Source organism: Rattus norvegicus, chromosome 11 (genome assembly GCF_036323735.1).
Source record: "Rattus norvegicus strain BN/NHsdMcwi chromosome 11, GRCr8, whole genome shotgun sequence".
Taxonomy (NCBI): Eukaryota; Metazoa; Chordata; class Mammalia; order Rodentia; family Muridae; genus Rattus; species Rattus norvegicus.
Genome location: NC_086029.1, coordinates 17,105,315 through 17,119,402, shown reverse-complemented (window position 1 = coordinate 17,119,402; position 14,088 = coordinate 17,105,315). Strand labels below are relative to the sequence as shown.

Here is a 14,088-nt window from a genome sequence, read left to right as displayed (position 1 = left end):
TTTATTGGATAATTTTTTATTTACATTTCAAATGTAATCCTCTTTCCTGGTTTCCAGTCCAATAAACCTCCTAACCCATACCCCTCCCCTTTCTTCTATGAGGGTGTTTTCCCACCCATCCACCGACCCATTCCTGTCTCCCTACCCTGACATTCCCCTACATTGGGAGTCCAGCCTTGGCAGGACCAAGGGCTTTTCCTCCCATTGGTGTACCACAAGGCCATCCTCTGCTACATATGCAGCTGAAGCCATGGGTCTGTCCATGTGTACTTTTTGTTGGTGGTTTAGTCCCTGGGAGCTCTGGTTGGTTGATATTGTTGTTCTTATGGGGTTGCAAACCCCTTCAATTCCTTCAATCTTTTCAGGGGGATCAAATTAGATCATTACACTTGGGCAAGTTGCCTTTATCCAAATGACTTATCACAGTGAGCTCAAGAAAGTTTCTTTAGAAATAATTCAGTTGGAGTTGGGGATTTAGCTCAGTGGTAGAGTGCTTGCCTAGCAAGCACAAGGTCCTGGGTTCGATCCTCAGCTCCAAAAAAAAAAAAAAAAAGAAAGAAAGAAAGAGAGAGAGAAAGAAAGAAAGAAATAATTCAGTTAATGGAGGCAGAGAAATAGTTTTTTGTGTTTATGGAAACTTCACAGCCTTCATTTCACAAGTAATCTGTGTGTCCACCATTTAGAATGATTTTGTTTCTCTACTTGGCAACAACTTCATATCTTAGGATACACAATTTTGATTTGACATCTGAAGGTATCTTGGTTAGTGAGAGATGAAGCAAATTTTAGCATCATTATTGTTTGGAGAAGGCTCATCTAAAGATTCTCTTACTGAATCCAAATGTTTAATAGTAGCTTATATAAATTTATGACTGTCTTTAGATGTATTTCTTAAGAAGTCAGAATAATGTCAACATGTTTTCATTACTTTTCATACATATCAGATTTTATGAGCATATGATATAGTACAGAATGTTGTTTTTTTTATTTTCCTTTGAATTTTAATTTTGAGTCACCTGTTCTCTCTTTCTCTCTCTCTCTCTCTCTCTCTCTCTCTCTCTCTCTCTCTCTCTCTCTCAGCATTTGACATTCATCATAGTAAAAAACAAAATCATAACAAACTTGTAGCAGAAATAACATGATGTCTTGTAAGAGAAATAAATCTGGGAATCTTGAGAAGAGCACACAAAGAAGCCAGGAACAGCTTGTGTTTATAGAGAAGATACATCACAAAGCAAAACTTCTTTTCCTTCTGGTGAGTTCAAATGTAGTGAACTATGAGAAAGCTACAAATGAAGTTAGCGTTATGTTTCAGTAAAAAAAAAATAAAAGCCTTATTAGCAAAGCTTTACTTGAAGAAAAACTTAAGACTGTGAAGATTATACATCATACACTAGATAAATTATGAATAAAAGGTGTAAGTTAGAATGTCAGGATTCCATACATGAATTGAGAATCATTATGATCAGAGAAAGGTGAGCAGATTAGAAATACTTAGTATGATCCTATGTATGTCTGAAAACAATGCACACTGTGTGTCTGATACAACAATGCACACAGTTGCGATCACTTAGAGCATTAATATGTGATGTGTGACAGGACAGATGCAAACATGACCTAGTCCTTGTGCACAGAAACCCAGTTCAGTACTCAATGTGCTTGACATTCATCTCCTTTCCTCTCGTGATTAACACAGTTCGTATTATCCTCAGCCTATCCACTCTTCTTCCCCTTTACTCCTTGACAATTATTCATGCAAACTGAACATTTTTGACATTTCTTATGGGGAAAGAGTTAAGGAAAGTGAATTTTTCAAAGCCTAGTCTGATAAAAGTATGCTTAAAACTCAGCATGGTCCTCAAAGAGCATAATGTAAGTATCTCCTCCTACATAAAACTTAACACATGCCTTTACTGAAGAACGGATAAAAGTTTTCAAAATGTCGAAAGGGTGATCTCTAAGAGAGTTATGCAATACTCTATGTCACAAACCTCATTTGACCATAGATCATGTTTTCAGTCAAACCCACATTTTAAAAGTACAGTTCTCACAGGACTTGCAAAACCTATTTCTTAAACTGCCAATACAAAGGGGAACAGCCAATGTTAGATTCCTAACAGTCTTTGGAATCTTCATAAGGAGGGCAGATCTAGGTGACTTGTGATTGTATCAGCATGTATATATGTAAAACCTGTTCAACAGAGAGAAGAGTAGGGCAAGAGGAAGCCAAGTGTAACAGCAGAACAAACTTTAAGGACACATGAATGTGCACCATTCTATCAAGGCAAACTTTAAATTATGTGCACGAATGACTATCCTCGAGGGAGTTCATCCCTTCAGAGAATATGGGAATTCATTTCATTCTTAGAGAAGAATTATACCTATCAACATCAGAACTCCATTATGATATGTGATCATTAATTTAAATCCTAAATGTACTTTAAAACCAAATTATTACAAATACTGTAAATTAATTTTAAGCCCCACATGGACAGAAGCACATAAAAATTTTAAGTGAGATCGTCTCAACATCAGAAAACAAATTGTCAAGAAAATTAAAAATATAGTCACACCAACATTTGTACATGACAGCTTACAGACAGTAATAGCTATCCTATAAAATTTAATTTATTTAACAATATTAATTTATCATTTAATCATATTGAATCAAAACAAATCCAATATGTACCAACTAATGAAAATGCAACTAAAAAATGATTGTTTTCATGCCATGAAATAAAATCCACTCAAATAAAAACAAAACAAAAAACCAAGTTCTGTGCACATATAATGTGGATGATGCTTGACACCACCATGTTAAGTGAAAGAAGACACATGTAGGATTCTTATTTGCTTCAGTGAAGAGAAAAGGTAACTTTTTAGAGTCTTCAAGTAAATATGTAGTTACCAGAAACGGAGAGTAGGAGTAAGTAGGGGTGAACTTTAACAAGTAAACAGCTTCTTGTGGAGGTGATAGAATGCTCTGGAACTAGACATTAAGGATTTATTACACAAGATGGTCAATAACTAAGAATGAATGAATCATATTTATTAAAATGGAGCATATGCTTTTCTGAATTATAACTAAGCAATAACTTTTAAAGTTAAAAACGGTTTGGTTTTGGATAAATAGAAAATGAGAATACCTTCCTGGGTTTGCAACTTTGTGACTGCTTTACTGAACGGACTTGTTTCATAGTTTATAGAGCAGGAAGGTGAAAGCATCTTAGTCAATGTCCATATTGTTTTGTTTTATGGACCCAGCTGAGTTAGAAAGGTGGGCGCTCTGACTCCAAACTCAGACTATCCACTAACATACAGAGGTAAGACCCTTGAAGAAGCTGGGTGTATCCAAGTTTCCAAAAAGTTCCGAGGGAAGGCATCCTCATTTAGGTTTTCTCTATGGTTGTTTTAATGTTACCAAAGGAGAGCCAAGAAGCGGTGTGAGGGTAGAAGAACCAGAAAACTATAAAATGTTCCTATCTTTCCCTAAACAGAAAAACTATATCAAACCTTCAATTATACCGTGTACAATATTTTGACCTTTGTCACATATCAAGTTCAATCTTCCTCCTTAGAGTCCCTTAGTTTCTTTAAATTGTTCAAAATAAAATTGCAGCCATAATTATCACTTCACTTGAGATAAATGAAATGCTTATGTCCTTCCCAGATTAATATAGTGAAATCCAAATCCCCAAAGTAATAGCGTTCAGAGATCAGTCATTACGCCTAGAGAAACAGTCACTTGTGAGTGGCTTGGGCTCCTCACAAAAGCAACTACAAGGCTAACTTGGCCTTCAACCATGTAACATTACACCAAAAAGATAACCAGTTATGAACAACAAAACAGGCTTTCCTGTGACTTGATCTTGGTCTCAGCAGTCTCAGAATTGTGAGAACCATTCCTTACTGTTTAGAAACCACCTTGTCTGTGAATTTTTGTGACAGCAATCCCAAGTCTCTTCCCTTATAGGTAAAGCTACTATATTTTGTTTTAACAAAATATTCTGGAAATAGTTGAATTCGTTTACTTCTCATCTAATGACAGATGAAAATGACCTATATTTTTCCAGCTCAGATACCTGGATTTGGGGAAATGTTCTGACCCTTCCACTTGACACAAGTCACTCCTTGCTTTGGAATTTTACATGGAAACATCTGTTATTACAATCAACTTGAACTACAGAAGGGTAGGTACTGCCCTCTTATTGGTCCCACAAAGTGAATGTTGTACCACTCAACCCCTTTCCGTTAGTGATTAAAGCATCCATTTTCCTATTGTTACCTCAAGATGCTCTCAGAAACTGTTCTCTCCGGGAATTACCTTCAAATGAGCAAAGATACCTTATCCAGTGTCATGTCCATTTTCCCAGAGACAAGCCACAACCCAGAACTTGTAAATGTTGAAATATGAAAGCTAACCCCTTGGCCTGAGGATCTTTCTCACACCAAAAATATGATCCCCTAGAACATTATCCCAAAACTGCCCCAAAGGCTGTTCCTGTAAAAATTGATGCTTGCCATGCTCTTCCAGTTGGGGTTTAAATGTGGCATTTGATATTATGTCTGAATTTTGGACTAGAAACTGACCACTAAGATGCACTGTCTTCTACTCTCTCATCACTGGCCCATTCAAAAGGTGCTAGCTCTTCCTTTACAGTCTTGTGCAGAACAAAGACACCATGCTGTGCCTTTAGTCATTCTTGTCAGAGGCACCCATAGCAAGCATCAATCCCTTTTATAGTCATGGCACTCTGAAATGTGATGGAAATGCCTATGGGAAGATTCTCTGGAGTTCAAAATTTCCCTGCTAGTTCAAGATAAAAGTTCATTGTGGAGATTAGTCTAACCTGAGTCTTCCAAATGTTGTGCCAATAATTTATCTTAATCTGTGTGGGTGCTTTGTTTTTCCAGTTGGGTGCAAACATAGACTAGTCGTGAATCATAATTATCATCTAATTACTAAGCTTACACCGTGTAGCCTTTTGTACATCCAGTGGGAAAACTTCCATTCCACACGATTATCATTAACCACTTGCTTGCTAGCACCACTGTTACTCTGACTGCATGGAGAACTATAGAGTGTCTAGCTTAGCATTCTCTTAGAGCAAGTACAAAGATAAGTTTCAGAAATTTGAAATACTACAAAGGGGTTTGAAAAACTCATCATATATTATACATTAATATAAAAATTATGTATAATGTACAGACATACTAATATGTTGACATACATACATAATGGGAAGACAAAATTACTAATTGGGTATAGTAAATGTTCAATAAATGTTCAAGTGTGGATTAATAAGCCTAAGGAGATCCTCTCAGGACATTTCAGCAAACCAAAGCCTTCTGTCTACTTCCAAAGCTAAGAGCATGGCTTTTCATCTTTATGAAACTAATTTGATTTGGAGTTCTGAAAAAATTTATGTGATCCAGACTCATTCCCAATTTTGCGAGTATAGACAATGAGCAAAAGTTAACAGAAAGAGGGAGGAATCATGCCCATTTTCTTCTTCGTATTGACAGAACATCTAGAAAGAGAAATCATTGCTTGCCTCTTAGGAGCGTGGTTACTCTGACTCCACACAGGCCACACATGTGGAAAACAGCAACCTTCCAAAGACACATCTCAAGGTGGCAGCTACTGTCCTGAGACCCCGCAATACCTATGCCCTTGACACTGAAAAACTTTGGCTTAATTTTTCTGTTAATACATGACAAATGAAAAAGGCTAGCCCATGATGCTAAGGCCTATAGCATACTCTAGACTAAACCAGAAGCTAAAATGGGTTGAGGACAACAATGTCACTTGAAGCACCAACACCATGATCTTCAAGAACAGCAAACTACAGAGACATGTGTTCTATAATATATATTATATAGATATATATGGTAGGTTATATATTGTTCTTTTATATATAACATATATATAATATATGTATATATTCATTACTACTTCTAAGTACTTTACAGTACTGATTGATGTCCTCTGTTACTTTAATTAGTGAATGTAGGAAGAGGAAGGAAGGAGAAAGAAAACAGAGACAGGACAAAGAAAAAAGGGAAGAAAAGAAAAATAAAGTCTACTCTTAAAATATGGTCCCTATTTATTTTTCAAAAATCTGGACTGTAGACCACATTCCAAAAACAATCTGTTTTACAATGCATAACTGAAGCGTACCACTATGTTTGAAATCTACTGAGCAGAACACATGGTAGAGAGTGCAGAGTCATGGAAGAATTACAGAGGGGGTGAGCTATATGTAAACATAAGGTATGAGAGGATCGTGTTCAAAGAAACAGATTCCCCACAAAGGAGATGAGAGAAAAGTGCTGAGACCTCTCTCAGGCTAAGTTTTCACAAGCGAGTCATTCTCCTTTCCCCGGGAATCCAGGAATTATTACAAAATAGCTCTGTTCTACAAGCTTCAAGAGAAAACTATTGCAAAAAAAAAATCTTCCAAAAATGACCTCTTAACATTATCTTCTTTCACTAAAAAGGAGGAAATGTGTCTGCTCACCTGTTTCGAAGCCCACACTTGGCACGATGTCCACTGTCCCATGAAAGGCTCCGGCCCATGCTGAGGTAGCAGTGGTGGCTGTAGTCAGATCTGTCTTTGTGATGTCACACTGGGGAGCAGGAATCCTGGCAGCACGCACTGATGGCATCAGCAGGTGCCCATACGCGGGATCCAGGGCAGAGCCAGCAGTTGGGTGGTGGTGATGGTGGTGGTGGCGGTGGTGCATGTGAGCATGAGGATGGTGATGCCGCATGTACATGTCATGCATGTGGCTGTAGGATGGGCTCACCTGAGATGCCAGAGGATAGTGCCAAGACTCAGATGCAGTAGGGGGTGGGGCAGGGCCAGTCTGATGCAGACCATGTCCTGGCCAAGAGTTGGGGTCTGCTGTTGTAAAGGTGCCGTGGGGTGCAGTGACTTGGAAGTCAGGATGAACTCCCCCCAAACAAGGTGCCGGTGGGGGCTGGTAAGAGCTGGTCCAAAAGGAAGTTGGAAAATTACTCCGCTGGCTTGAAAGAGCTGAGCTGTCTGAGAAGACAGAAAACACATTATTTACATAAGATACAGTTCTGGGTTTGACTTGCCTTTGCTTGTCCAGTAATGTTTCACGAGCAAGTGGATTACCATACACATTTTCTCTCTCCAAAGACAAGTGACCTGATATTGGGCTAACCTCTCGGGTCCCATGTCAGGAGAATGAGACAAGATTCAAAGTCATGAGAGAACTCACTGCATTTGCTTCCTGAGCTTCTGCTACCCCAGTCTAAGATGAAGTTTTCACACTAAATTAGTAAGTGTAAAGCTGCACTTTCTCTTGGGATCCTTGTGGCTCTTAGTTGTAAACAGAGGTCATTGCTGTAGATTTCTGTTTAACATTTGTGCCATTGATGAGGTGTGTGTAGATTGGAAATATTTCCACTTCTTTTAAATACCAAACCAATTTTTATTTAAGCATAACATTTCAATGCCAGAATAAGAACCTATATTAAGATCACATACATTTGTCCTCCTCAAATCATGGATCAGTAAAAATATATTTTATGTTCTTACCTTTGAGAAAATTTAGGAGTAGTTTGATCTTGGAAATAACAATGGTTAGTGTTTAATGAGAGAAGCCAAAAGTCAAACATTGCCTTAAGGCTGCTCATGAGGTCATCCGATTCTCACTCCAGTCCCATAAGAAAATGGAGAGAGGCAAAAAGTCTTAAGATTTGGCAAGCATAGGCTTACTCTTCAAAACTAGATAGCCAGTCTCAGTGGTCAAAGGAGAGCAGACTTCACAACTGCCGTTAAGAGGGAACAGTTATGACTCCAGACTGCACCTCAGTGGACAAAGGACAGTGTAGACTTCACAATGGCCACAGGAGGGAACAATTATGATCACAACCAGATCACCTTGACTTGGACTTTCTAGAAGTGATAACCAACATAGATTCAGGTTGAGTTATTTTTTTCAGGATCTGTTGATCTTCTTAAAAAAAACTACAGTGCAAACTTTGAGACAAAAAACAAAGAAGGAGGATCCTCCTTTCATCCATGGCCCCCTCAAGTCAATGTCTCTATCCTCTCAACACTAAGCGTCAGACATAGATTAGTCTAACATGCACAAATAGCTGTCACTGTTGGTCACCATCAGGAGGAACACAAGGAAGGAAGATGTCATGTGAAAATGTCTTCAAGAACAAGCCCACAAAATGAGCTGGAAAAGGAATGAGCATGTCGAATTAGAAGGGCGGAATAGGAGGTAGACCTATGAAGATGTGAGATGGAGTCCTAGGCTGATGGAGTATAAGGCAAAATATGAACATATGTACACAATCTACACAGATGCACCCAAACACACCAATAGTACCTCCAGCATCAGTAGCATTTAAAGAATAAAATTTAATAGGCAAAATTTGGCCAGAGAGGAAGAGAAAAGGGAGAGAAAGGGGTGAGGAGAGAAATGAGAGATTGACAGACTACGGAAATATAAAGGACTCAGAGGAATGTGGGTTTCCTGCCCAGAGAAATGAAGTGAATTATCATAAGGCATATCCCAGGGACCATAGAAAGTTTTTAATCTAGAGAATGACCAAGTCAGACCAGTACTTAGGAAGGTCTCTGCCCACCCCAAAGATGGCTTTTTATAATAACGTATATCTACAGATACTCTGCCTTGGGAAATCTTCACTTTCACTACAAATTTGTCTTTTCTCACTTTATAGCCAAAAAGGGATTTCTTGATCTCTGTCATTTTCTTCCATTAAAATAAAAATAACGTACTTTAATTCATAACCTTGCAATCATCTTCCTCAATATTTTTTCATTCTGGCAAATATCCTATTGATTATTTATGTTAAGCTTAGACATAAGGTTGCAAGCGACATTACTTGTGCATATGCATTGTTGATGTTTTTATGTCAGGCTCTGTAGCATAAAAGAATCTAGATTTTTTTTTTATTTGACAACAGATATCCTAAGAGGCGTTCTTTGATACAAATATTTAATCTAACATGTTTATCGCTTCATACGCTTCCAGGACAGGAACCTATTTTTCTTACCACAATATAAATTACTTGAATCACCTGCCACGTGTATCATGGGGTTAACTATGTCCATCTCTTCATAGTCTGACCTCTTGTCTAAGTTCCCTAATGACTTTGGTATTATAAGGGCATGAACATCCATTCTTTCTCTGTCAGCTCTATACCAGTGTTACCACAATTCACCCCTTCCTCCTGTGACCAAGGACCCACAGTTTCCAATTCACCTCCTCAGCACTGCTATGGATCTCAGGACCCTTAAAGCAATCTGTAAAACAATGCTTTTCAAAAAAGAAAAGGAGAGAAAGGTTGTGGAAGCCTTTCTCAGTAAGCTCTTAAATGAATGACTGGGACTGATCACCACCGGTTAAAAGACATACTTAGAAATCGGCCTTGAGGGCATTTCAGGGCGGCTTGCCAGACACCAGTCTTCCACTTTACTGGCACACGTCCCATTTTTGGTATGAAATCCATTATTCTGCTCCTAATTTATATCTCCTGCCACAACCAGAACCTGACTGTGAAAACTGACAACCCCTGATACACAAAAATGTGCCAGGGATACAAGTTCTACTTATTGACCCTTCCGAGGAAAATGTCCAAAGTCCAGAGATGATATTCCATTTATTTAGGTATGTTTCTCTTGATTTGTATTCTTATCCTATAACTATATAAGCATTGTTGATATGCACATACAAATTCACATACTGAATACATTTCCTATATTACTATCCTATATACAAAGTACTCTATCGTGAGTACAAAATAGCCTAAGTATGATTTTGTTGAGTTCACTTTTAGGAACACATGCACATTTCTTTATAAAAATGGAAGATAAGGTGAAATTGATATATTGTCCAATATAGTCTTTCCAAAGTGAACATATTATCATTGAAAGAAAAAAAAACTAATTTTTTAAAAGCACTCACTAAAAACTGAGCCACCCTTTAAAATTCCCCACAGAAAAATAAAATTAAAAGCAATTCAATATTTTCCCAGTTGGCAAAAGGTCTCCTGAGATTAATATAAATTCGTAGGGATCTACATAGCCCTTTTCCAACAAACAATACTGATTTTCACATAGTAAGCCAAACAATATTGAATGGAAAATATGTTCACCAAGAAATCTGTGATTTGGGATCACTACTCGGTATTTGCTTATTTAGAGAAAGAAATGTGACACACAGAAACAGATGCTACGCTGTGCTTCGTGTTGGAGAACCAGCACGCTTATTTCATATGTATGTAAATTTTTTTCATTATGTGACTTTTTTGCTTATGAGTACTTAATCATAGCCACATTGGGTGGACCAGAAAGCAGATGAAAAGCTGCAGGAGCTATTTCCACGCAATGTTACCTTTAAGGTTGGTGGAAATGATTCAGCATTGGGTAAGATTAGACTGACTCAGCTGGGATTCCACAGTCATCATTATTCAACGTTCATGCAATGTTTGCATTCGGATGGCGACAATACTGACAGCCTTATACATACAAAATAGCCTAAATATGATTTTGTTGAGTTCACTTTTAGGAACACATGCACATTTCTTTATAAAAATGGAAGATAAGGTGAAATTGATATATTGTCCAATATAGTCTTTCTAAAGTGAACCAAATAATCTGACTTTCAGGGAAATTTTTGTTTCATTAGAGAAACAGAGAGCTGATCATAGGTTCCAGAAGCCAAGTGTTCTTTTCGGGTTATTTGAGATATAAATTCTTTTTACAATTGCACAATACTAGGGAACTTTTTATAGCAACTCTACATACCACGGGGAGGGGGCGGGGACTGCAAAGCAATTTAGGAAAGATTCAAGTTTTTAAATAATAAAAATAATATTAAATGTAAAACAACACAAAGAAATGTTATCATAAGTCATCTGTAATAATCTCCTGCTGACACATCCTTAGAGCAAATACAGATGAAAAGCATTAGTATCCAATATAAAATTTTCTTTTAAAGTTCACACTGAAGAAAACATTTAGAGAACAAGGGTGCGTGCCTCTAAACTCAGCACTCAGGAGGAGGAGCCAGGTAGTGGAGTTTCCAAGTTCTCTGAAAACCTGGACTAAGTGTCCAGACCCTGACTCACTAAGGAAGTGGATTGGGAGAAAGAAAGGGGGAGAGAAGAATCAATAAAATGCAAGAATACTATCTAAACTTAATTCTTAATCTAAAGGTTCTTGATATGTTTAAGACCCATTCCATGATTCTTCTGCTTCCTGTAAAAGGCGAATGCCAGGTCAGAAGAAGAGTAAAATAGGTCCCATTCTTTCCTGTCATTCAGTAATTATCCAAAGGTTGTCCTCCAGGGACTTTGTTGCAGCTTTGCTCAAAATCGTCCTCGTGACTGCAATCAAGCGAACCCTGCAGGCACCATCATGAGTTGAGTCAGGCCTCACTCTCTTCTCACTTGCTGTTCTAACTTCCTGAAAGCAGCAGCCTGCAGGGCCTCCATGACGAGTCTACTCCGAACTGCCATTCCCAACCAAACACCTCAGGATATATCTTTTCTTTCCTTTTTTCCTTGGCTCTGCTTAAACTGTATTGTTTGAGAGGCCTTTCCCACATGGCTGAGTTCCCCAATTAGAACTCAATTGTAACAGCTAACTGACAAATTTAATTTGAAAGTATAAGAAAAGTAAATAAATGGCGGAAATGGTTGTAAAGCATGTTTTTTAATTGGGATATCTGCTCTGGCACAGCTTATGTGACTACTCCCCTTTTTGATATACATACAGTCACACACACACACACACACACACACACACACACACACACACAGGCACAGTCTCTCACATACACAGTCACACACACCACACTTTCCATAAAAACCATGGGGATAAGAAGACAGTCATGGTTATTTTGTTTTTATACCTGAAATGCATTGTGAGGTTTGCTATATCTCCCAAAATATTGTACCAAAATAAGGTAAAAAATGTCTTCTCCTTCACTATTTTCCTAACAGCTACACATCTCGAAAGATATATCCAAGCCCTATCAAGAAGAATTGAAGTCAACTGTAACTATTTACTACAGAAATATATTATTCCAACATAGTTCAGTTGTAATTTCACATGTCACACACCAGTAGATTATAATAAATCCATGCTACAAGCCAGTGTTTAATGCAGGTGGTGTTACTGGCAGTTTCTTTCAAAACTATCCCTAAATGGTGCCGTTAACATTATCAATAGCCTTGAGTACTTACTCTATCCTAGACATTGCTTTGTGCTAGAAATATGAGCTTCTAGAAAACAAAATTTCTAGATTAAAAACTCAGCATTAGTTTTCCATCTGCCAAGTAAGTGGGATATCTATGGAAAAGAGAAGGCATCTGTCTTAGTGATTATGTTGCTTCATTTCCGCATGAAGTCATTCATGTATGCTTCTACATGATACTTATAGTAACCCTCGACTATGAGCAGTACTGAGCATACGTTACTGCTGGAACAGTTGGCCTCTAAGAGATTTTCTTTAATCTTTAGTTCTTTTTATTTTAATTTTAAACTTTAGAATTGCATACATGACCACACTGTATTTACCACGTTTTCATATCTACCTCGGCCTGGCCAACTCTTCCCATACCTACTTATCTGTCTCTCCAATTCTTTTTCTTCTTTGGATAGCCCACCAAATCCAACTAGAGTTCTTACGGAGCCAGTGAAGTCCTGAGTGAATGTCTGTTCTTGATATGAGCTCAGCCATATAAAAGACTAGGGTGCCTTAAACCTATGAAAATGTCAAAACCTTCCTTGGGTGGGGCTCAAACAGATGGCAAGCTATTCCCTACTTGCAGTCTCCTTCCTTGATGCTTATAGCCTGAAGACTGACCTTTCCCCTACTGAGACTTCTACAAAGATTAGCTAAACCTATCTTCTTGTGCAGCTGTATGCAGTAACACCGCCTCCTTCGTGAACTCTGTACAATAAATACACCAAGCTTCCGGGATGCTGTGGCTTCTCCGTCTGAGAGCTTACACCCTCAAAAACCCAGTTTTTCTGTACATACATCTGTCTTTTCTTAATTTCTTCTCTGCCTCAGTTAGGTCAAACCTCTAGAACCATGTAAGAGTACACCAATGGCTGTCCATGTATGTACATGTCCACATATGAAGCCATCCGCTGGAGCATGCTAAACCTACCAGGGATAAAGATGAAGCAGAGACTGAGAAGATATGAACCAAGGACTGGCCTAACTTGAGACCCATCCCCTGAAACAGAGACAACCACTGACACTACTTATAATTATCTGCTGTGCTTGCAGATAGGAGCTTAGCATAAGTATTCTCTCAGAGGCTTCATCCAACAGCTGATGGAGACAGATGCAGAGACCCGCAACCAAACATTAGGCAGAGCTTGGGAAGCGTTGTGGAAGAGTTCAAGGAAAGACTGAGTGAGCTGGAGGGGCCAAGGAAACAAGATCTACAGAGTCAACTAACCTGGACTCATGGGAGCTCAGAAACTGAACCATCAACCAAAGAACATGAATGGGTTGGATCTTGGCCCTCTATATGTATCTAGCAAAAGTGCAGCATGGTCTCCATCTGGGTCCCTTATCAAATAAAGTGGGGACTGACTGATTCTGTAGCCTCCCTTTAGGTCCCCTTTTCCTAGGTGGGCTGCTTTGTTTGGCTTCCGTGGGAGAGAATGCGCTTAGTCCTGCTGTGACTTGATGTACCAGGGACTGTTAGTACCCATATGGGACTTCCAGTCTCAGAGAAGAAGAGGTAATGGGGGCAGGGAGTATGAGGGTGAGACTTGGGGGAGATGAGGAAGCAAGGGCTGTAATTGGGATGTAAAGTAAATAAGTAAATTAAGAGGAAAAAAGCAACTGCCTAACGATCCTGCCATTTTCACACTAGCTGCTAATAAATTGTTTTATGTTCGAAATATACATGATATTATAATCAGCCACTGAGATCAACGGGGTAGAGAAGTAACCTATCCTGGGAAATAACTTGTGAAAGAACACATAAAAAAAACAGAGATCATCCTAATTTTAATATCTGACCCTGGTATGTGTATAAGAGAATATAAA

The 14,088-nt window shown here is 38.4% G+C and overlaps 1 protein-coding gene and 1 long non-coding RNA gene across 5 annotated transcripts in view; one reads left to right on the top strand and one right to left on the bottom strand.

The window, feature by feature from the left end:
• Vgll3 (vestigial-like family member 3) overlaps positions 1-14,088 on the bottom strand; it is a 47,018-nt gene that overhangs the window by 17,099 nt on the left and 15,831 nt on the right. For all 4 annotated transcript variants that reach the window (XM_006247981.5, XM_006247982.5, NM_001427793.1 and 1 more), the window contains exon 3: positions 6,522-7,049. In XM_006247981.5, coding sequence (XP_006248043.1) covers positions 6,522-7,049 — 528 coding nt within the window. The remainder of the gene's footprint in view (positions 1-6,521; positions 7,050-14,088) is intronic.
• Positions 7,045-12,181, top strand: LOC120095589 (uncharacterized). The gene is made up of 3 exons (XR_005491120.2): positions 7,045-7,311; positions 9,558-9,678; positions 12,017-12,181. It is a non-coding gene; the product is annotated as an uncharacterized LOC120095589 (long non-coding RNA).